At 56.1% G+C, this 23,528-nt stretch overlaps 1 protein-coding gene across 5 annotated transcripts in view; it reads right to left on the bottom strand.

Moving 5' to 3' along the window:
* NAV1 (neuron navigator 1) overlaps positions 1 to 23,528 on the bottom strand; it is a 197,695-nt gene that overhangs the window by 8,202 nt on the left and 165,965 nt on the right. For 2 of the 5 annotated variants that reach the window (XM_004699797.2, XM_045298118.1), the window contains 18 exons: positions 22,921 to 23,059; positions 22,045 to 22,342; positions 20,210 to 20,906; positions 19,043 to 19,474; positions 18,187 to 18,228; positions 17,399 to 17,547; positions 15,366 to 15,536; positions 14,345 to 14,397; positions 13,264 to 13,287; positions 13,072 to 13,149; positions 9,644 to 9,727; positions 9,289 to 9,400; positions 4,682 to 4,803; positions 3,920 to 3,928; positions 1,402 to 1,583; positions 957 to 1,149; positions 685 to 853; positions 67 to 164 (listed from right to left, as the gene is read on the bottom strand). In XM_004699797.2, the coding sequence (XP_004699854.2) occupies positions 67 to 164; positions 685 to 853; positions 957 to 1,149; positions 1,402 to 1,583; positions 3,920 to 3,928; positions 4,682 to 4,803; positions 9,289 to 9,400; positions 9,644 to 9,727; positions 13,072 to 13,149; positions 13,264 to 13,287; positions 14,345 to 14,397; positions 15,366 to 15,536; positions 17,399 to 17,547; positions 18,187 to 18,228; positions 19,043 to 19,474; positions 20,210 to 20,906; positions 22,045 to 22,342; positions 22,921 to 23,059 (3,052 nt within the window). The remainder of the gene's footprint in view (positions 1 to 66; positions 165 to 684; positions 854 to 956; positions 1,150 to 1,401; positions 1,584 to 3,919; positions 3,929 to 4,681; positions 4,804 to 9,288; positions 9,401 to 9,643; positions 9,728 to 13,071; positions 13,150 to 13,263; positions 13,288 to 14,344; positions 14,398 to 15,365; positions 15,537 to 17,398; positions 17,548 to 18,186; positions 18,229 to 19,042; positions 19,475 to 20,209; positions 20,907 to 22,044; positions 22,343 to 22,920; positions 23,060 to 23,528) is intronic. The other 3 variants (XM_045298119.1, XM_045298120.1, XM_045298121.1) reach the window with 3 other exon arrangements.

Below are 23,528 nucleotides of genomic sequence, written 5' to 3'. Positions count from 1 at the left end.
TCTTAAACGGGAAAAAAAGACAGGTTATGTTCGTTCATACACTAGACCCTCCTGGAAGTTCCTTACCCCTTTGATGATGTGCTGGGGGGGCATCCTCACTACCACCCGAAGGGTCACTTCCTCCTTTGGTCCACAGGTACTGATCCCATCCATGGGGGACAGGTCTGTGGGGGTGGAGGAGGGTGATTGGTTGGGGGGACACTCTCCGCCTTTCTTTCCTACACCTTCCAGTTGTCATCCTTCCCAAACAGGTCTCCATTCACCACAAAGAAGCAAGCAAACCACACACTCCCTGCCACCAAGTTGGTGGCACCCTGCAGGACAGGGTAGAAGTGCCCCTGTGAGTTTCCAAGATGGTCACGCTTGACAGAAGTAGAAAGGCTCGTCTTTCTCCTGTGGAGCAGCTGGTGGTGTAGAACTGCTGGTCTTGCAGATGGCAGCCCATGGAGTAACCACGAAGACACCAGTGCCCCCATCACAAAGAGAAGGTGGCCTAAAACTGAGGCATTCAGCTCGAAGGCTCTGCAGACCCTTTACTCACAACAGTGGCACCTGTCTGGTTTAGACTCTGTCACCTCCTGGCCCCAAGGAAAATGCCCCCAGAGCAAGTGGAGCAGTGCCGATGGGACAGGAGCCTTGCCCTTATCCCCACCCTGACAGCTTCTTCTCCCAAACCTGTGTTACCTGTGTCTGTGAGGCTTGGGCTGAAGGAATGGGTGAGCGCGAGGCCCAGGGAGCGGCGAGGGGAGGACAAAGCAGATGACCCAGGGACCTGCCCTGGAGCGGAGCCGGACGAGGGGCCTGGGGCTACCTTCAGCCGGTCATTTTCTGCTTTCAGCAGGTCTACCTCCAACTATGGCAAGAACAGACCAGAGCAGAGTGGCAGGGTGAGGCCGACAACAGACCGTCAGCCGGGGGCCCTCCCTTTCCAGCCCGCCCTCTGCCCGGATGCCGACCTGCATGTTGTGCATGGTCTCTCGAAGCTGGTCCAGTTGGTGGGCAGAGTTGAGGGCTTCTAAGCGGATGTCTGTAAGCTTCATTTCTTTCTCCCACAGCTCAGAACGCAGCTCTGACACCTCCTTCTTCTCTGGCTCCTCTTCCTCGTTGGCATGGAACATCCTGGTGTGGGGAACCGAGTTAGCGGGGGCCCTGCAAGAGAGTGAGAGTGGAGCTAGGCCACACAGATAAACACCAGAGGTCCGCCTGCGGCCACATGGAGACCTATGATTGGTAGCTGGTTCCTTCTGCACATAGACAGTCAGCCGTAATGAGGAGAAAGAGCCCTCTCTGGACCTCACTGCCCGGGGAGAGGTCTCCAGTGGGCTCTCACTTGCTCAGGTGGGATGGGCAGCTGTTTGCACTGGCACCAGGCCGAGTGGCAGGGCGTTGGAGAGCACTTACTCGGCGGTGTCAGTGCCCGAGGACTTGATGGAGGGTGAGGCAGTCTCTGTGGAACCGTGCTGTAGTTTGGGGGAGGACGGGGCGGAGGAGTCGGGGGTGGCAATCTCCTCAATATCCGAGTAGGAAGACGCTGACTTGGGCCCCTTTTTGATACTGAAGGCTTTGTTGAAGGAACTTCGCAGCTGCAAGAGAACAGATCAGGGGAGAGAGACAGGTGAGGGGCCAGGGGAGGGCGGGCATGGGGCTCTGGACAGAGAGGCCTGGAGGCAGGGGCTCGACTGGCTGGCTGTCAGGAAGCCTCTCTCCTAAGGCTTCACTTGAATCACAGAAGAGGTGCCTAGAAGTTGGGATGGCAAAGGGTGGACTCTTCAGGCCCTTCTCCTCGGTTCTTCTCTGTCCCACGGGGAACTGCGCCTCTGAGAGGGACAGAGAGAAGTCCCGGCCCAGCCTTCCAACCCCACCTCTAGCAACTGCCCCATCGCCTCACTCTCTCCGCCTCTGTGGACCAGGGCGTAGCAGCTCAGCCACTGCTCATCTATCTGCTCAGCCCAGAGGCGAACGGTACAGTTCTGTGGAGACGACCAGGAGCAAGTTTCTCTTAGTAGCTCTCATTTCTTGGTGATGCAGTGGTTAAGAGCTTGGCTACCAACCGAGAGGTTGGTGGTTCGAGCCCACAAGCGGCTCTGTGGGAGAATGATGTGGCAGTCTCTGTGTCGGCAAAGATGGCGGCCTTGGGGACCTTGGGGGCATATCCGCTTCATCTCGTAAGGTCCTATGCATTGGGGTGAACTCGGGGGCAACAGATTTGGGTGCTTTTTGGTTTTGGGTGCTCAGCCCACACAGAACAATCAGTCATGGTGCTTTCCACTAATTTGACTCCAATGTCCTAGAATAAGGAGCATTTCCCAGCATGGCCGTAGGGCACCGGGGCTATCATCATTTGCTCGTGGCTTTCCTTGATTGAGGGTTCAGGAATTCGGGCGGTGAGCTGGAGATGCAGGGTCCTGTCCCACACCCATTCCCATGCATCCACACGGCATGCACACACACGGGGACACAGACACGGGACGGCAGCCAGAGACAGAGAGTAAAGGAGGGGTCAAAGGCTACAGGGCGCAAGGGCAAACTCACTCTAGGGCAGTGAGAGGAAGGGCACGTTTGGTACCCTTCCTAAGGGTCACTGCACACACGCAGGATGGCGGGGCTGCTGTGTGGTGTGTGTTGTCTCTACCGTGCGTCGGGGACGAGGAGGTGAGGGACGTGTGTGCACTAGCTGGCTACCGGGGACATGTTACTGCTGCTCACAGTTTGAAAGTGTCTGCCGGCTTAGCTCAAGAAGATCCTCCGTGAGAACCCTGTTCTATGCACGGTTTAGTATTCCCCAAACCCAAATGGTGGCGGGAGGAAGATGGGTGTTAGGTAGCTAAGTTTCCCTTTTACCAAAGGAATGCGGGAAACAGAGCCGAGTGCAGAGTGAAGCGAGCGAGGCCTTTTACTCGGGGGGGTCACTGCACAGAACTTAAACCGCACAAATGTGCACATTGGAAAATGCAGATTCTCGAAGCATCTCAATGAACTTAGCGATCTGTGGGACACAGGTCAGGAGATGCTAACTGACAGATTCAAGTTTCCATAATACTGGGGCTCTTCCGGCCCTTCAGCTCTCTGCTCCTCCCTTCCCGGTGGACATTCCCCTGGCCTGTGATCGGGCGGCGCCTACGGCGGAGAAGCACCTCAGCGCTCGCCTCTCAACCTGCCACACACCCGGCTGTAGTTGAACTTTGACCTCGCTCAAGTTTTCCCTGCCGACTTGAGAGCTGATATTCTAAGACCTCGTTTCTCAGAGCCTTCACGCCACCCAGCACAACGTGGACGCAGAGTTAGCATGGACCTCAGGTGTCTGGCTTGCAACGGAAATTCAAAGTCTACCTGCTGTGCGCCAACTTAAGACCACACTAATCCTTGAAATGGCTTTGGAAACTCCATGGGCTCTTGCTCTGAGGGCTTCTAGGCTTGGGGGTGACCTGAGGATGCTGCAGATTGGCTCCTCCTCCTAGAGCTAAAACCTCAGGTGAGGCCAGACCCAAACTGGTGGCAAGAAATTGTGGTCAAGAGAATACTCCTCCGGCCAGTCGCTCCCACTCTGGGCTTCTAGGTGTGATGGGATCAACAGGAAGGAAGGCATTTTGGGCGGGGAAGCTTGATTTGCCGGCTCTTATAACGGGCCTCTACTGTAACCAGAGGAAGACAGGAGGGCACAGATTTCTATTTTGTTTGACTTTCCCGTTTGGCCCCCAGCCAGACCACTCCTCTGTCCTCACGTGGGCAGCCGTGGATGGACCATGCAGTGGGGACGGGCGGGGCTCTGGGGGATGGTCGCTGCGGTTAGGGTGATGAGTGCTCATTCTCCTTTCTTTCTTTTTTGCAGATGTTTAAGTGGGCTGGCGTTTGCTCTGAAAATAGGGAAGGTATGGCAAAGGGAAAGAGAAGACAAGGGTAGAGGAGCCGGGTCTCTTACCTCATAGACCTGGAAAAAAATAGGGATTTGAAGTCAGCAGTGTGAAGGGGAGGGAAAAAGAAAGAGAAGCAACACTTCAGTCACTCATTTCAGCCAGCAGGCACCATCGCGCTGCCCCCACGAAGGCCCGTGGGCCCGCCTTACCGGACGAGGGAGAGAGGGGCAGAGGCTCCTGGGGGTGTGGGGGCTCCCCTTACTAACGGCAGCAAAACCAGGTGAGAGTGTTTCTGAACAGTCTCGATTTAAGAAAGGTCCCCAAAGACTGTTTAGGGTTGTCCGGGGGTGAGGGGTGCGAGTGGAATAAAAAAATGACAGAAATCATCTCTGGTCACGCCAGAGGTTTAGGGCAAATTTGAGACGTGACCTCCAGGGCCATGCAGAGTGAATGAGTTGTATTCTAAATAGGAGGAGCATCCGCTCCTAGGTTCTCTCCATCGTAGAGAAGGGAGTAGGAGGGAGTTGTGGAGAGGACTGCTTTATTATTTCTCTCCCCCGGAGATTCCCTGTTTCCTTCTGCTGCCAAATACACGGGAGCTCACCAGTCTGAAGCACTCAAGGAGAGAAGAGCTAGCGGAAGGTGGGTTGGGGGAACGGTCTTGGGACAAGTAGGAAGTGACTGGTGGAACGGGGCGCACCGAGAAGACCTTGAGCTTCGCAGCCATCAGTGACGGAGAAGGGAATGCGTAGGGGCTAATTCCATAGGCAGAGGTGGAGGTGGTCCACCGTACCCCTAGATGGTGCCTGCCCCACCCCTCTACCTACCCAACTCTTCTTCTTCTTCTTCTTTGCATCAGCCTCCTTGCCGCTGCCGACGCTGGAGTGGCTGGTGATGCTGTTGAGGCTGGAGATGCTGTCTGAGGAGTTCTGTCTCTTGATCCGAAGCTCTGGGGGCCAGGGACAAGAGGGAAGAACACAGGGCAGATTGAAAGAAGACCGAAGACTCGCGGCACTCGAGGCAGGTTGACTGTGGAAGGAGAGGGGAGGGGACCCCGCCAGCGATTCATTTGGGGGATCACTTGCGCAATGAGTCTTTCCTGAGCGCTTGTTATGGTTCACCATAGAAAAGGTTAAGGTTAAAAAAGAAAGCGGACATGATCTCTGTTGACCAGTAACCCCCAGTCTAGTAGGATAGCCAGTGGCCTCCCGTCAGGGACCTGGCTTGGACAGGTCTGAGAGGGGCTTAACGAAAAGCGGGCCCTCTACAGCCTTACGGAGACAGCAATCTACGATGCTTCATGGCTTCTTCGGCATAGCGTGGCTGCATAGCGGCTTCAGGGCCAAGTATCATTAGCCACACGCCCCATTCCTCGGGTCTCTTTGAAGGTTTGCGATGGAATGAGAAAACGGCCTACTGTGTTTTCAAACAGCAGGGAGGGGACGCCATATTTGGATCTTGAAAGAGAAGTCCTTCCAATGGAAACATTCGGGAATGTATTTAGGGATGGAGAGAGCACTGGCGAAGGGCATGCAGACACTGCAGGGAAGCAGTCTGGCTTCGGAACCGCAGGCTTCGGGAAGGGAAGCTATGCACCAACTGTGGGGGGTGGTGGGGGCAGCCAGAGGGAAGGGTACAGGCTGCGTGGAAGGCCCGATCACAGGCAGCCGGAAATGCCGTTGAACCATGGTCTGTTTTAAGCACACCTAGGATCCTTCTAACATTACTCACAATAGCAAAAAAATCAGCAAAAGGTGGTGCCGGGCCCTTGCAGTGAGCTAGGACCCCGCCGTCAAGGACGAGGGCGAGTGTGCGAGGCACCTCCCCCTCTAAGTGAGGTGAGGCAGTCATCTGAGGAGAAGCAGGTATGACCTCCCTTGTGTAAGAATAGACACAAAACGAGGGGCTGCAACAAGCGCATAGAAATAAGTCATCAAAGAGAACAGGAATAAAACAGAGGGGGGGGTGTCCAACAACTTTGTGTAGTTGTGCCCCCCCCCCCAACTCACCCTATTCTGTCCTACAGGGTTGCTGTGAATTGGAATTGATTCAGTAGCAGAGGGTCATTTAACATTATACTAGAAATCCCAGCCATGACAATAAGACAAGAAGAAGATATTGGGAGGTAGTAGAGGTGGTGAGGGTCTTCAAAACGCTCATGGGAAATTGGAATGAGACGATAATGAGACTTCTCCACAAACTTTTGGAAGTGCCCTGATACACAGAGCCCGATGTTCATTGGTGGCTGCTAGGGATGGCTGGGTGGGGGGAGGGTGAATCACTCTCTAGGTGGCAGATGCTTGCGATTTTTGGCGATGGGCACAGCGCAGACAATGCCACTCACAGAGAAGTAGGCTTGTGCTCCAGAAGGAGGCACGTGTCATTTGACAACACCCCCAATCATAGCCCAAACGGAGTCGCTCGTCACCCACACGAGAAGGCTTCAAGGAGGGTGTGGGCAACGTCAGTCACCCTGTTGCTACAAACGTTTAGAAGCCCCCTCTTTGTGGACTGGTCACATTCTGTACAGATCACCGGGCTCATGCTCTGCGTCTAGTGAGTGAACAGGGTTCAGCCCAAGACGCCCGCCATCGATCTCAGCTGCTGGGTTCAGGCGTGAAAGAGACAGAAGGACGCCTGCGTCTCAGAGAAGGAGCGGGTCTGCTGCTGGGGTCATGGCCTGCACCAGCCACGCCCTCGGCCATGCCGAGACCAGGAGGACCCGATGGTGCTCAGCACCACGACTACGGGCCTTTCTGATCAGGGCCAGACCATATGGACCCGGAGAGACAGGGGGAGCCACAGGGAGCAGGATGCAGAATTTGCTGAGACATGTGGACTCGCTGGACCCGTCAAGACGAGAGGACTCTCGGAGACCCTCTCTAAGCCCTGAACTGAAATGACCCCGAGGCCGCCATTTGGCAAAATAACCAACTCGCCCACAAAAGAAAGGCTGTTACCGTGGGTGCCTCATGAAGACCAAAAGGCCCACGAGGACTCTGGAGCCAAGGTCAGACATGGGGAAACCAGGGTCCTGGAAACGGGCCAACAAGAATGCAAGTGACCAGCCTGGTGCCCACTGCGGAGAAACCTCACCAGTGTCACCCAAGAGTTCCGGTGTAGAAACTGCCAAAGGCGAATCTCATGTGCTATGCGCACTCTCACCGAGACGAACTAACACATTTTCAAAAAAGAAACCTGTGGCATAGCGTATGGACAGCAAGGCTTCAGAAGCCAGGGCATCATGTGATCCGATTTTTAGGAGCCTTGTACTTTGAAATCATTACAGTCACAGGAAGTTACAGAGGTGTGGACAGGAAGGGCCTGTGCACCTTCCCCTGGTCTCCTCTGATGTCAACATCGTAGCTGATTATAGCACAATGTCAAGGAGATCCCCCCCACAAACCCCAGCCCCCTGCAATAGAGTTCATTAACAATGAGCAACAGAGGTGGAGGGAAACTAGGCAGATGGAAGGGACTGGTAAGGGGGCTACAGGCAAGTCTTCTCGAAATAAGAGCTGTTGAACAAGGGGGTGTGAGTGGTTATTTTTACTGTCTGACTCCTTCCGTGACCAGAAATGGATGTTTAAACTCTAATCCCCCCTGCATACTTGGGGAAAACATGAGATCCTGGGATCTGGTGTTGGAACTATCAGGGCTCAGAAAGCATGTGAAAATCCCTCCGTTCACTTTTAGCACCAAGTTTGTGAGCTCAAAGTACATCAAGCTATTTGAAATGATGCGGAAGCTTTTCAAGAAGAGTTAAGAGTTAACTCTGGGAGCGGGAGTAGGGGAGGGTTCAGGACAGGGAAGGGGCTCTTGTATTTTACCACATCCCTTCTGTCTAGTTTATATCTGGGTCAGCACACTTTTGCTGAAAAGGCATAGAGAGTAAATAGTTTTGGTCCTGGGGCTTTACCATCTCAGTTGCAAACTCGTCGACTCATCGCTGTAAAGCAAAAAAATCCATACAATTCTCTGACTGCCTGGAGTCAATTCTGACTCACAGCGACCCTATAGGACAGGGTAGAATGGTCCCTGTGGGTCTCCCAGACTGTAACTCTTTATGGGAATGGAAAGCCTCGTCTTTTGCCCACGGAGCAGCTGGAGGTGCTTGAACTGCTGACCTTGAGGTTGGCAGCCCACTATGTGAATAAGCGCACATGGCGGTTTTCCTATAGATCTTACTTATAGCACCAGTTGGTAGGGCATCTTGGCACACAGGCTGTACTTTTCCAACCCCCAAGTTTACATTCTCCCCAGAGCATGCATAGCTTTTACGATAACACTGAATTGAAAATCATCACAATAAACACAAAAGCGCAGGGTAGCAAGATAAACGTGCATTGCCCCATCCCTTATCCAGTGTTTTAAGTTAGCTGTGAGTCTATGAAAGAAATGTCCTATAGTACTTTTAAGAGCATAGGCTACATTGCCGCATCAGTCCACAGAAAGTTAATAAACATTGTGCCACTTCCATGATTACCTACTTTACGATAAAGCCAGGCATTATTGCTTTCAGCACCAGACTCCTGAACTGCTTCCAGAAAACGCTAGTGACCCCGTTGAGCCCGGATCAGCATGTACAGATACTATAGCTATCTGTCTGTCTATTGTTGTCTTTTTGCTGGACAGCTCCCAGCAAAAGACAGGATTCATTTACTCAATAAATACATGTCACCTACAGGGACTGAAGAGCAAGGTGTGCTTGGGAAACTAGAAATGGCTGGAAATTCCAGAATCTGTCATTCTGAACAAGCTACTAATTTTCTCTGATCTTCATCAATTGAACACACCTTGAAGGGTAGATATCTTGAGCAAGTGGGATGAGGGGCTGGAGAGAAGCGGTGGAGATTGTGGGGAGCCGACTGTGGAATAAGAAAAGAAACCAGACTACGGACGAGGAGGCTGGTGGGACTGAGCCCAGCTCCTGTGGGACATCACGCTGGTACAGGTCCTGGCTCTCTCTGCCGCGGCGCGACCTCGTCGCAGGTAAATGCCAAGGACGACTTATCATGTGAACTCCCCGTAATCTACGTGGTGCTTGGTCATCTCGCTGGAAGTCTGTCTTGATTCCCCCCTCAAAGAACGGCAGCGGGGACCACATAAGATGGTGTGTGTGTGCGCGCGTGTGTGTAGATGGCACCCTTATTCCAAGGTGGCACCGGCCCTTAACAATGTGCTTGACTGGTGGTTTTCGGCAGCCCTTTGGCTCTGACCTAGAGGACCCACGCGGAGGACAAGCGTCCCCTGCTGTGCCTCGTCTCTGGGGCAGGCTCCGCACGGACTGGTTCAGAGCCTCACCCTCAGGGTCTCAGGGCCCCTCATCTTTTACAAATGCAGTAGGGGTGGTGGTGTCTTAAAGGCACGCAGAAAGGCTTCAGCGGTCTTGCTGCCAGCCCGCCCCTGGCCCTCCTCCCAGGCTGCTGGCTACCTTTGGGCGTGGCTTCCGAGGCATTCAGGGCACCCTGGATGACGGCCTGGGCCTCGGAGTTCTTCTTCTTCAGAAAGTCGATGGTTTCTCGCAAGTCCAGCAGCTCCGTGTCCTAAGAGGAAAATAAAATAGTAGGATCGGTTGCCATGCGGAGCCCTAACTGTATGCCAGGCACCAGAATTCTACTAGACTTGATAGGGGAGGGTGGGGAGTTGGGACAAAAAAAAATGTTCACACTGTTTGGGGGGAGGGTTGAGAATTCAGGGGTGGCCTTTCCCTGCTTGTTGGGGAGGAGCCCCTCACCACCTGCGTGCCTCCCCTCCCTCCCCTCCCCTCCCCTCCCCAGGGCTCTCACCTTTTCCTCGGCAGTCTCTGCCAGATGTCGTAGGCGGGATGTCATATTCACCAGGCTCTGCTCAAAGGCCGCCACTAGATTGGCCTGAAACAAACAGACGTGGAGGTCCCCATGTTGGCTGAGGCTGGAGGCGGGAAGGGGAGTGGGGTGGGTGTTGGTGACAGGGCTGGCGTGGGCAGTTGTATAAGCTGATTTGGACCAAAGCTGGCTGGCGAACTTCTCGGTGATTTTGAAATAGCGATTTCCCTGAGCGGGCAAGGTAGAATCCAACAACTGCAGCCTGAAGCCATGCTCTGGTGAGGAAGGACCAGCTTCCCGGTCAAGCTGTCCTGACAGCACGGGAGCCGGGTGGGACTGTCCGTCTGTTCTCTGAGCTATGCACAGTGGCGGGCTTTGGGGTTCTAAAACCAGGGTCGGTTCCTATGATTTTGGCTGAACTCTACTATTGCTCCACAGGTCGAGTAACCTTTGATGAAAAACTTCACCAGGTCTGTCTCTTCCACTGCTGCCCGCAGGGTGCCCTCCACCCAGAACTCTCTCCAGCTTTGGAGCTATCTCTAGGCTGCTGCTTTGAACCTTCAGTCTACCTTGCAGGGCTGCCAGCGACAATGGGGCATTCCAGTTTGGCCAGTAGGTGTCAGGCCCGCTCCGTGAGGAGGACAGGCGGATTGCAGCAAATCCGGGGCTTCAAAAAAAGGTGGTGGGAAAAGGAATGAAAAGATAACGGAATCTTCCCATCAACGTTTTGAAGTTGGATGACTGCCTCGCTGGCCGGCTTGCCAGATGGGTAAAAAGATGGGTAAGAAAAGTGAAGGGACTGGGTCTCGAGAGGGCAGCTTTCGGAGCTGGAGAGAGAGGGCCAGCTATCGGCGGGGTGTATCTGAGCCAGTTGGTGGCCCTAGCAAGAAGCCAAGGGCATGACTGGACAGGGGCGCTCCAGGATCCCTGGGCCACACTTCCTCGCTTCCTGTCTGTGAGGCATTCTTTCTTGCTGGGGGAGAAACCCTGGCTCTGACACGGCACCCGCGGAGCCTGCCTGGAGCCTCCTTTTGGCCCCCTTTGCACCTTCTCTCCCACGTTACTACAAATCTTTCAGGGCCTGGGCTCCTGGCCACGTCTACACCCTGACCCCAAACAGTTTATGTTCTCTTACAGACAGGGAACCTCGTGTCTTCTGTGGTTTCCAGCTCTTTCTCCCTGAGCATCTGGCTATAAACGGGCTGCCCACCATCCTTGGAGTCTCCAGCTCACCAGGATCCCCAGCTTCCTGCCCGTGTCTCAGGAGAAGGATCTCGCTTTCTTTCTCCGCCTGGCCGTCTTCCCCGTCCTTGGGCCATTTACGACCCGGAGGCTAAGCAGCGGTGTGCCAACAGAGGCTGGCACTAGAGAGGGACATGGGGGTGTGGGACCCCTCCCTGTCTAGGGTGTGCCCTCACCAGTGGCAGCCAGGACGCACCACGGAATCGGACATGAGCTCGAGCCCGGGTGGGGACCCTGAGAACGGCTGTGTACCTCACCAGAGTCTGCAGCTCGGGGGTGGGGCTCTGGCCCTCAGAAAAATCTGCCTCTAAGACTCAGGACCCACCATGTCTGTGTGTTTAGTTTGTTGCCTCCCAGCCAAAGGGAACTTCCTGTTCTGAGAGAGAGAGGAAAAAAACCCCTCTGGATTCATTTTCTTGGCCCTGGCCCAGCCTGGACAGCACGACGGTTGAGAGACTGCAGTGTAAATGAATCAGACACCATCGTGTTCTCTGCCTCCCTCCCCAGCATCTCCTGGATACCAGTTTCCTGGGGTGTGCGGGACGTGACCCTGGCCACCAGCCTTGGAGGCTGGGGCACACAAGACAGGAGATGGTTCTCGTTTATCCCGCTTTTCTTAGGGGCCTCCCGAGTGGGAAAACGGGCTTCATTTGAGCCCCAGGCTGGTGCGCAGACAACTGATGAACTGAGGATCCCGGACAAGAAACTCGGGTAACCTAACACGGCAAGGGAACTTCTGCTGAACTCTTGGAAAACGGGCAAAAATCCTGACGGAGACTCTTTGGCCTGATTCCACGGGAGAGCCCCCGGGCCGGACAGCTGGGTTCTCCAGGGAGGAAGGGCTGAGGGAAGCCCAGTAAGGGGCTGCGGAAGTGCAGACACGCTGACTTTTGTGCAAACGCTTGGAAGGCGCCTGCAGATCCGGCTCAGCTGTTGTTTACGGCTGTGGGGGGAAATGTCTCTATGTTCTCTCTGTATGTAACTCGGTCCCAGTGGAGAAGCGACCACAGCCTCGTCAGGGGAGCTGACTTCCTTTCTCCCCCATCTTACAGAGGGACAAACCAAGGCTCACGGGACAGACAAACAAATAAAAACAACAACTCCTTCTAAGGGGACCCACAGGAAGGCAGTTGGAGGAACTGCCAAGGAGGCTGGCTCCCACCTGCCTGCCGTCCAGGAGACAAGGAAGAGGCAGTTGGGGGTGGGGGTGGGAGGAGTCAGAGGAGAATGTGAGCTGGGCTTCGAGGTGGTGTGCTGTGGTCGACAGACAGACTGCTAACAACCAGTCTGGGCCGGCCCACTTGTGTGGTGGAATCCAAGACACACCCACCCCAGGACAGTGGTTGAGGGTTCCAAGGACCTGTCACCCTATAAGTAATTCCCTCTATGGCCAATGCATTGCAAGGTGGTTTTCAGCTCAAGGCAGAACCAGGGAGAATTTGTTTGGGCTCTAGAAGTTTCGAGACCATTCGCAGACATGAACTCATCTAGACCCATGAAGTAGGGGGGGTGAAAAAAGCAGTCTCAGTCACAATTGTGGATTGAGGAAGGGCACCCCCAGACCAACCCCGTGGTGCTAGGAAGGGGCCCGGGGACCCTCTGTATGGTAGTTACATAATCTGTTGTCAATTTGAGAGGATTAAGAGTGAAGGGGTGGAGGTTAGCCTGTCAATCAGGTCACAGCTTGGAGGCGCTAAAGAGATAAATAGTTCACTGGAGGCAGGACGCAGGGCAGGCTGACTCCCTGGGAGACATTTCAGCTGAGAAGATACATGGAGCTATGCTATGGCCTGAGCTGGAGGAGCCACGTGGAGACCCCTGCCAGCAACGAGATGTTTACACCGCCACTGGATCCACAAGACTTCCCACCCACTGGCCTGTGACCTTCCTGCATTTGGCATCATTGCATGTGTTTCTTGAGTCTGAAGAGGACTTTATAGATTGGTATTGGACATATGGGCTAATATCCTGGGCTGGGACATTTTCTCAATATTCAACTGCTCTTGTATTTAAAGCTCTTTCTTATACACATATACGTGTTTATGAATTTGTTTCTCTGGTCTACCAAGACTAACACACACTGTCATGGAGTGTGCCTGCCCTGGGCCCTCGTGCCTAACTTGTGGCCAGGAAAACCCACGGGTCCTTCCGCGCTGAGCGGCACTCACATTGGCAGAGAGCTGAGACGTCAGGGTGGCCACCTTTTCCTGGGATGATTCCAGTTCCCTGCGAAGCTTCCGGATTTGCTGTGAAAGGATAAGAGGTGTAAAGGAATGGTGGCAGCTGAGGAATGGGGTGGGGGTGAGGGAGCGTGGGGTGCAGTGGTGTTAATAAGCAAAGGCAAAGGCGAGGCACCCTACCTCAGACTGCATCCTCTCCTCAGCCTGAAGCAGGGAGCACAGCAAGAGGGAGAGAGAGAGAGAGGGAGGGAGGAGGTCGTTACTCCGAGGTGAAGCAGTGGGGCCCAGTGGCAAGGCAGAGAACCGGAAGGAGCGTGATTCCGAGGTGCGGAAAGACAGAAACGCCGCTCCCTGGCCGTGGTCCTCCCAAAGCCTTGCTTGGAGCAGACAATCCGCCCAAAGAAGCCCACTGCCCTCGAGTCAATGCTGACTCACTGGAACTGCCCCGCAGGGTGCCTGATGTCTGACCCACCATCTTTGGTGAGCGCTCAGTCACGGTGCCACTGGTGTGCCCCGCGGACCCTGCACACAAGGCCACTGTCCCACGGTCCATTCTGACTCACGGAACGACTCTGCTCCCCTGGGTTTCTGAGACTAAAGTCTGGGAGCAGACAGCCTCAGCTCTCCCTCAGAGCAGCTGGGGGGTTCGCATAGCTGACTTGGTGCTTAGCAGCTCCAAGCGTCCCCCATGACACGCCCAGGGCTCCTTTCAGACCCCACGCACACGCGAGGGTTTAAATAGAAGGTCTCTCTGAATCTTATCCTCAGCCAAATTTCTGAAGACCATGAACGTGAGGACAGAGAAATGCGGCTATTCTAAAGGGCTAGTGCTTACTGCCAACAACTTACAGGAGAAACCATTGGGCGCAGGGCCAACGGCCGCATCAGAAAACGGCCGCATCAGAAAACACCGGGTAGCCCAAAGCAGTGCCAGGTGCCCCCCAGCGAACCCAGGAAAAGCTGTGGTGACTGCACTCCCAGGGACAGAGAGCCCGTCTCACCTTCCCAGGGTGCTCCCCACGTACCCGGGCATGGGTAAGGTTTCTATCACCGTTATTGAAAGGAGGGGAACAAAACCCACCGGAGTTGCTCAGGAGGTGGTGGTGGGACATCTTCCCCGGCCCCCACCCGGGCCAACAGACCAAATGAAGAGGAGGCAGTGGCCGGGGCCTTCCTCAGGCAGTCAGCCCAGGGACAGCTCCCAGGAAGAGGCAGAGGGTGGGGTGAGGGGTGTGGGAGGAAGAGAAGGGAATCTGCTTACGGAGGAGTAGGCGGAGGAGGCGCTGGAGGCCAGGGACAGCACGGAGCCGTGGACTGGAAGAGAAGCACACGGATGGAGTCAGCACGGGGCTCCAGGGCCCGGAGGCGCCCGAGACCGCCCGGCGGCAGGAGCTTGGACTCGGATTCTGAAGGGCATCTGGAGCCCATCAGGGACCCAGATGGCATCTCAACAGCGCAATGCAGGTGTCTGCTAAGGAGACAAGGCCCTTCTCTCGGCCCCGCTCAGAGGGACACAGAGATTTAGGGGCAAGGGGCGGGGCTCTTTGTGGCTCAGGCGGCATCTTTCCGAGGAGGCTGGTTCTCTACTGCCCGGGAGGGGAGTGTCTCATCAGAGCTCACAACCAGCACGGCCACTCTGCCGGAGCCTCTTCTCAGCCCTGGGGGCCTTGCTCAGGGCCCAGAGGGGCCTGCAGATGAAAGGCCTATGCCTTCCAATGATATCTTGAGTCTGAACTGAGAGAACACCCGTGTAACAAGTGTCCCGAAGGGCTAACGGGACATCTAGTCTACCCAACGTTAGCATCCAGATCACTCCCACTGGGCAGATGGCCCTCCCTGCAGAGAACGTTTGGAGCCTTGCTGACAGCAGGACACAATGCCTAATTCCGTGTGAGGATCCATGGGGCTTCAGAGCCACCATGACGTCTTCTCATCTTTTCTGGGAGACAGTGGGGAAGGAGGTAAGACGGATGCACCAACGAGGAGGATCATCGGAGCCACGGCGTTCCGAGTGCTCTGGTGGGTGGGCACCGTGGCACCAGCTTTCATGGTTCATGTCCCTCCCCCAGCCCCGAGGACAAACACTCCATCCCGAAGCACCACTGCCAGACAGTGCCCGCCCCCAAGGTTTCCGGGCCCACGGATCCTTCGGAGGGGTGGGAGGAAGGCCTGCGGTGGCCCCGGTGGATGTTGTGTGGCTCCTGTGGGTGGCGGTGGTGGTGGAGGGTGGGGGGCCCAGCGAAGCTGGAATGAGCGTGAACCGCGCTGGCATGAAGTCTCACCATCGTCCGTGGGGTCTCGGAAGGATCCCGACCGAATCATCCCCTTGGGTCTCTCGGCCAGGGACAGGGTGCTCCCCATTTGGGAGCCGCTGTACAGCTCGAAGGCCGCCTCGTGGGTGGGGATGCTGTTGGAGCGGGTGATTCTTGGCGTGGTGGCCGCAGTGGGACTCACTGGAAGGACAGAGGGAAGGGGACAGGAGAGGGTGGGGAGGGCAGGAGAAGAGCAGGGTCATCAGCTCTCCGGTCCCGTGAGGGGGTAGGGAGGGGGATGGAGCACTAGTAGATGAGAGGCCAAAGGTGAGAGGGCAGGAGAGGAAGGGGCAGCTGGGGCTGTGGGAGTGTGCAAGCAGCTTGGGTGTTCGGCGCGGGGTCCTCAAGGGGGGGCTCTCACGAACTGGAGCAAAGGGGGAATGAAGCCTGGCTCCTGTTTCGGGGAACCTGTCCTGGGCCCTGCCTGCCCTAGAGAGCTGTTGTTTGGGAAGGTTAGGCTGGGGGCCTCGCAGCATTGAGGAAACCTTCACATCACACGGATGTGCCAATGAACATGGGGTGCTGTGGTTCCCGACAACTCCCCTGGCAGCTCGGGAGGACCGAGACTTCAGACCGAGACGGAGATCCCAAGGATGAGGAAAAAGAGCCAGCAGGCGAAGCGGCGCTGAGCCCTGGGAGCCGGTGGGCCCGGCAGCACCGGGGAGGGGAAAGCTCTTCCCACAGAGCAGCGGCTGGTCAGGTCCCCGAGACGGCTGGGAAGCAGCAAGACACCTGTCTGCCCGGCTTTCCTTGGCTCCTAGGTCAGCTGGAGCAGGTGGGAGTGTCAGGTGAGGCTTGTGGGAGGATCTGCTTTGAAGCCGGGCTCCTCGCAGCTTGCTGACCTGGAGAACCCTTCCCTTAGCTCCCTACGGGGACCATTACCTTCCACAGGGGACACCCCCATGGGACCCCTCTGGGACATCCTTCAGACCGAATGCTGGTAGGTGGCTGCCTCATCCGGCTGCCTCGTCCGGTCATAAAGAGGGTCCCCTTTCACACCAGTTAAGGTGCTTCTTGTTCATCCCACCCCCTCCCCCTGCAGGGTAAACACACATCCCCTTGTCTGGTCCTAGTGGAGGTGGAGATCAAGCTGACCACATCCTCCATCGCATAGCCCTTCAGAGGCCAGGGGACCTTTCCTGAAGGATCATTCCTTCCCTTCTCCAGGTAAAATGATCCTGGCCCCCGGTTGTTCCTTCAACGCCCCCCTCCCCACAGTCAGCACACAGGCATGCCCCTGGTGCCCTTGGTTTACCCTGACACTTTCCGGGTTCAGCAGCACACAGCAAACCACGCAGAGCTACCCAGACACCGTCCTCGAGGGAGTTCTAGAAGGCCAGCCTTGACGAATGGCTTCCCAGAACCGGGCCTGCAGGGCTTCTGTGCTGGGCCTGAGCCCTCCAAACGAAGCTTCTTCCCTTCTCTTCCTTCCCTGCCTCTGACTCATGGGGCCCCTGCCTCGTTTCCTCGTGCCCCGCTCTCCTCCAACGTTAGCGGTGTGGCCACAACAGGGCTCTTCTTGCAGAGCTTGGATGGCCCCAGCTCCGGCCCCTCCTGCACCACTGGGGAGCCTGGACTTTACTGAGCTTACAGGGCAGATTCCGTCCTTTGTGATCAAAGCTCTTTTCCTTCATCCTCCAGCCCACCGTTTTAGACCCGCCTTCTCACCAGTGGGCCCAGGCAGCCCTGAGGGTGAGGCTCCTTGTTGGCAATGTGGGATCACCCCCAGGCCTCGCGGTAGGGCCAGCAACCAGACACGCTGACGTCACAAGGAAGACTACAACCCAACTGGCGCCCAAGAGCGACTTCCCCGTTGGGGATTTTTAGAGCATCTTAGAGCGCACCTCCAAGCTGATTTTGGAAGTCTGACGGAATGGGTGCTGTGCAGCGACCCAGCCTCAGAGAGGAAGCCCAGAGCCCCAGCCTCCTTGCCCTGCCCCACCTCGCCCTGCAGGGCGGCCCCGCTTCCTCTCTGGCCACAGAGAGCAGCTGACAACACTGACCTATGTTGGTAAGCTGACCCTTTGCGCTCAAGGACACGCAGAGTGCGGGCGGAGAAGGCAGGTCTGATGGGTCGTCGGACTCGGGCAGCCCGCCGATGGTGTGTGAGTGTCGCCTCTCCTTGGTGTCCTCCTGGGACTGAAGCTGGTACCTGGGGGAGGCAGGAGAAGACCTCAACCTGGCGTCGGGGGTCTTGGTCAGTGTCGAGGGTGTCTGAGGCCGTGGAATTCTACGACAGGACCCGGAAGAGGGGGAGTAGGGAAGACCTGGCCGAGGAGGGCCCAACAAGAGCATGCTGACGGGCTAGCAGGCGTCCCCAGGAGGTTTGCTGAGATATGGAAGAAGCATTAGAACTTCTCCCCGGAGGCTCAGAGCAGCGCACATGATCCCACATGGGGGCTGCCGGGTGGGGAGTGGGTTGGAGGAGTCCTCTGGCAGGTGGAGTAATGGTGGAAACCGAGGCAGCTTCTGTCCCATGCCCATCCGATTGATCCCCAGAGGCAGTCGGCATTTCCCTCAGAAGGCGAGGGAAGAAAATGACAGAGGGAGACAGAGGCTGGGACAAGTCGGCGTGTGATTGGCCCGTGAGAACTTGCTTCTCCCTTCTCACCAAGAGAGAGCGCTTGCTACACGGTAGACTCACGTGCTGTCACGCTTGGGGCTACTCAGATAAGACCACCGACAGGTGACTGAGGGGCTGGGGAGAGGTCATTGTGGCTCTCCACACGGACAGTGAGCCCCCGCCCCGCCCCCCCACCGGGAAAGGAAAGAAAAGACACTGGAGAGTTACCTGAGCCCTTTCTTGGGAAGGGTGTTCCGATCCCGTTGGCTACTGAGGAGATAAAACAAAGAGAGAGACACGTGGGTTCATCTTGGAAACCAGAGTGTGGGGCCACAGTGCTGAAGGACGCAGATCCCGGACGTGGGCCCTCAAGCTGGCTGTGCCTCCATGTCTACAAACAAAATGATAGCCACCGGCTGGCCATGGGCTCCCCCACTCTGGGAGTCATCTGAAACAGTATGTGCTGCTCCTCGTGGGGGACTCGGTGTGGTTAGCTAGGTGAGGCAGGTAAAGGGCCCTTTATCACGGGTGGAAAACAAGGTGTGGTGTAGCAGACGGGATTTGGAAATGGGAATTGGGAGGCTTGGATTCTGGGTCCAGCTCATTAGGAGAGATGCTGAGTAAGCCATTCGTTTCTCTGTGAGCTGGCTTCCCGGTGGGGAAGGGTGATTGTAAAAGCAAAACAAACAAGATCGCAAACAACAACAACAACAACAACACCTGTTCCAGCTCACAAAGCTGGGGTGAAGCCCATGGTATTGCTTAATGTACGTGGAAATTCTCGGTTCAGTGCTGATGCGTCAGGCAGATTGAGAGCTGGTGTTGAGGGCGGGGAGGGACCCTGGTGGCCGAGCGTCCGTCACTAGCGGCAAGGGTGGCCGTTTGGACCCACCATTGGCGGTCAGAGAACAAGGCGTCAGTCTGCTTCCATAAAGATTACAATTCTGGAAGCCCTGTGGGGCCACTTCTACTCTGTCCTAAGGACAGCGTCGGAACCCACTAGATGACTTTGAGAAACCGTCAGGAGTAACAGGAGCCGGGGACACGGGGCCAGGCTTGGTGAGCCCTCAGTGCGGCCACTTACCTGTCCAACTGCCCAGTCCTGGGGCTTCCGCTCCAGGCCAGCTCCTCTGTCTCTTCCTCTGGGGGCGCAGCCGGGGCAGCAGGTGGGGTGGGGCTGGGAGCACTACTGGGGAGACTCATTGGCATTTGGAGAGACTCCATGCTCCTGTGCAGGCCTGAGAGTTTGGGGTACATGCGGGTCTCCTTTGGGACACTGAAGCCGCTCATGAGTTCCAGGCCCTGGGAGAAACTGGCGGAGTTAATATTGAGGATGGGTGCCGGGCTCGGGGTGAAGCAGGAAGGGAGCGGGGCCCCGGCTGCTGAGCTTGCGGCAAGCAGATCCGGGACCTTCGGCGTGTGGGCCTCACTGGAGGATGGCAGATCCAGACTGTTGGAGTTGACCTTGTCTAGATTGGCTAGGGAAGGTGGTTTGACGAAACTCTTCGCCGTGGCCCTGCGAGGGATCAAGAGGAGAGGAGAGGTTTAGAACCACAGACGGACGGGGCCGAAAGGACCTGAGTGGAACGCCAGTCTAAATTGCATCGTATTCTGACTAGTTGCTGAGGACAGAGGCTGTTGGGAAAGGGCAGAGGGAAAATCCTGGTAGAGACGCCAATGCAGGTGATAACCATCCTGGCTGGCCATGCCTTCAAGTTCTCTTGGACCCCACACTGTGTACATCCTAGTGTGACAGCGCGCCATTGCTGCTGCCACTCTCTACATAACGTGTGCGTAAATGGTTCCAAGAGACGGACACTAACAGACAGGAATAGCGAACCCTTAAAGGAGGTGTCCAACATACACGACAGAAGAGTCGGGATGGAACCCTGTCATCCATCGGGGGCTGACCCCCCGACTCAGGGCACCTTTGGTCTCATGGGGGAGACATGCACACAGGTGAACAAATGCGTTTACAGGCACACGGCTACGTGTCCAGGAACACAGAAGAACCACCCGCACCTGAGAAAAAGGGTCAGAGCCGACCATGGAACACGCAGTACTATGGAGCTGAGTTTTGAAAGCAGCCTTGACAGACAGACAGACGAGGATGTTGGTTGGCCCAGAGGGAAGAAAAGGAACATCCCACGCAAGACTGAAGGCAAGTGCACAGGGGAAAGCCTTGTTCGGGGCTCCCAGGAGCCCAGGGTAGGCGAAGGGATAAGGGGGGGAAGCTGCCCCGTCTGGGTACCTGAGCGGAGTTGGTGGGAGCTCTGCCAACTTGGTGGCCGGGAGGTGGCTTGCTTGGCTCTTGGGAGTGCTCTCTGGGGAGCCAATGCTCTTCAGGGAGATGTTGTCCGCGTCCAAGGCCGTGGCCTTGGCTTTGGCCTTCTCTTTCTCCCGATCGGTCTGGTTGACAGGGGCTGGGGTGGTCCGCCCACTGGGTACCTTGGAAGGCTCCTTCAGTCTGGAGGGCGTTAGGCCTCCCTGCTGCTTGGCGCTGAGAAGACTGGGGTCAATGCTGCTGCTCACGGGGCGAGGTCCACCCCGGCCACCAGTCACACTCATAGAACTAGACTTGGCTGGCCGGGGCAGGCTGCGGTACTGGATGTTGGAACGCGCGCCCGGCGCCAAGAAGCCGGGCTCTGCACTGTTGGACACATCTAAGCTTGTCTTCCGTCCATTCATCGGCTTGACAGGGATGCCGGAGGACTTCTGGATCTTGCTGAGGGTGGCTGAGCCACCAGTCTGCATGACGGTGGCCGTACCTGTGGCGGGAGGAGGCTTCTTGTAGCCAAAGGATCCCGACGTGGAGGGCCGAGCAATGCCTGACGGCGGCTTCTTGGCGTCTCCGAGACGATCCCGGCCGGCATCGGAGGAGGAACGCTGTAGCCCGGTGTTCTTCACAGCAAGCTTACCCTTGTCGGTAGCTTTGCCTTCGGGCTTGCCTGCAAGGGAGCAGGGATGAGGTCAGAACACCTGAAACTGGCTAGAAGCGTGCAGAGTCTTAGAGGCCTGAACATAGGCCAAGCGGGGGACCAGCATGAAAGAGGAATACACTCAGGTGGCTGCAACATCACAACCATTGTGAGGATGGGCCAGGACCTGGCAGTTGTGTTGTTCTCTTGCACACAAGGCCCTAAGAGTGGCGACCAACTCTGTGGCATCGAACAACACAACAACAACAAATATATCCAGGTGATTCAGGTGCTACTTCCAGAAGCTGGGGAGTCCGAGGGGAGAAAGCCTGGATGGGAGTGTGTAGGAGTCTGTGATTGCTTATTTTACTTCCTCTGTTCAGAGTGATCAACCACCAGCCTCTGCCATCAAGGCAATCCTTCCTGACTGGGTTAGCGTGGAGAGGCAATCTCAGAAACCCTCAAGAGAGGCCCTCTTCCAAGGGGGCAAGGAAAGGAAAACAAGGAGAGGGCAGGTGGGACTATGAGAGAGCAGTAGCCACAGGTAACTATGGCCCTGTGAACCCCATAGGGGCAGTTCTACCCTGTCTTACAGGGTTGAGATGAGTCCACACCAACTTCGTGGCAGGGATCTGTTTTGTTTTGGGGGGTGGGGGTGGAGATTCGTAATTATAGACTAAGGGGAATCGTTGGCTTGGTCTTTGGGTTATCCAAGAGGCCACCTTTGGGAGCACTAGCAATGCTAGAGTCATTTTACCATTTTCGCAGGCGCTCCCTAAGAGGTTAAGCCAGGATCTTGTGAAGAGAAGTGCGTTCATTGACCACCCGTCTTGGGCGTGAGCAATCTGAAGCCAAGGGGAAGGGTCTGAAGGCAGGGCCAACTCGTCCCTGACTGTTTCATCGAGCTCCTCCCTCTCCTCTCCCTCTGGGTCAGCTGTGGGATTTTGCCTGCTCTCTTTCACTTTTTTGAGTTTCAACTTCCACCTCTGTAGCATAGGGACAGGAACACCTGCTTTCCTCATCCACGAGACTGCGGTGAATCCCAAATACAGGGAAGCACGAGGCACAGGTTTGCTGTGGTCCCACGAGTTAAGGAGACCCTTCAAGAGAGGGGCCACTGAGAAGCAAAAACGTCGTTGCCCGGGTCCCTCCTTTGGTTCCGGCTCACCTGCAACCCTGAGGGCACTCTGAGCCGCATGGGTGATGGGGGACGTGACGGCCACTGGCGGAGTCTTGCCCTTCTTCAGGGACCCAGGGTGCCCCAGGCTGATGGGCTTTTTCAGATCTCCCACCTTGGAGGAATCATCGCAGCTCTCAGGCCGCTCTCGCCGCCACTTGGACGTCCCCGGCTCCATCTTCAGGCTCCCACTGTTGTACTCGAGTTTCTTTGGAGCCTTTTCCTCCGATTCACTAAACCAGTGCAGCCCACTTTCTGCCAGGGAGCGCTTCTCTGAGTCTGTGCGCAGCTAAGGGACCAGAAAAAGCAGAGCGAGACATTCACTTGGGGGCCAGCGAATGGAAAGCTGAAGGGACTTACGTTGGTAGCTGGGAGCCCTGCTCTTTGCAAAGCACTAAGTCAGCCCAGGGTTTCTACGACACCACACCGGTGGCGCACCAGAGAAGACAGCATACGGATCTCTGGGGTTCTGTTTCTTCTTCCGTTGGAATTGCTCCCAAACCCACTCCAAACTGGCAGGCACCGAATACAGGCACTATTCACCCAGACGATGCGCATGGGCTTGGGTGGTGGTTATTATTATCTGCCAATGAGTCAGCCTCTAACAGATTGAACCACTGTGATCAATAAGGTTTTCATTGGCTGGTTTTGGGGGGAAGTGGCCACCAGGTCTCATCCGTCTTACTCTGGAAGCTCCACTGAGACCCACTGGGCTTCACGGCCACATGCAGGTGTCTACTGAGAGTCAGGTGGTAGCTGGGAACCAGACCCAATTCCTGAACAGAAGGCAGGGCTCCTACCACCCAACTACCACCGTGAGTGACTATGCTTCGTCTGCCTGTGTTTTCTCTCGCGAAGGTGACCTACCACTACGGTCGAGTTCCTGCGAGAGGCGGTGGGGGTGGTCGGGAGGGAGTTGAGGGAGGAGCTGGCGTTGAACTCTTCCGAGCTGAGGTTGTCCGAGGCATCACTGAGCCCGCTGCTGATGGAGCTGCTTTCATCCCAGCTGCAGAACAGGAGAGAAAGGGAAGCGGTTCACGGAGAAGCCAAGGCGAGCAAGAAAGAAATGGAGGGAAGAATGGCCCCATCTTGGTGCGCAGCCTGGTCAAAAGGAGAAGGTTTGGAGGTTAGTCCTGGGTTTGGCAGGGACTCTAAGAGAGTTCTAACAACTCAAGTCAGGGCCATCCAGTCGATGCTGACTCACAGGACCCTACAGGACAGGGTAGAACTGCCCCTGGGAGTTTCCGAGACTCACTCTTTGGGGGAATAGAAAGCCTCGGCTTTCTCCCTGGTGGGTTTGAACTGCTGACCTTGCAGATAGCAGCCCAACTCCTAGTACACTGTGCCACCAGGGCTCTGAGTGTGACTTAAACTTCTGTATTTGTGGAGACTTAAACAAATAAAGGCATGAGACTCTCTCTTCCTGGTGAAGGATGCCACATCCCTTTAACAGAAGGGCACATCATACAGACAAG

The sequence above is a fragment of the Echinops telfairi genome, unplaced genomic scaffold (genome assembly GCF_000313985.2).
Source record: "Echinops telfairi isolate 266 unplaced genomic scaffold, ASM31398v2 ScPeMD7_7424;HRSCAF=8462, whole genome shotgun sequence".
Taxonomy (NCBI): Eukaryota; Metazoa; Chordata; class Mammalia; order Afrosoricida; family Tenrecidae; genus Echinops; species Echinops telfairi.
This window is presented reverse-complemented; position numbering and strand designations above follow the sequence as displayed.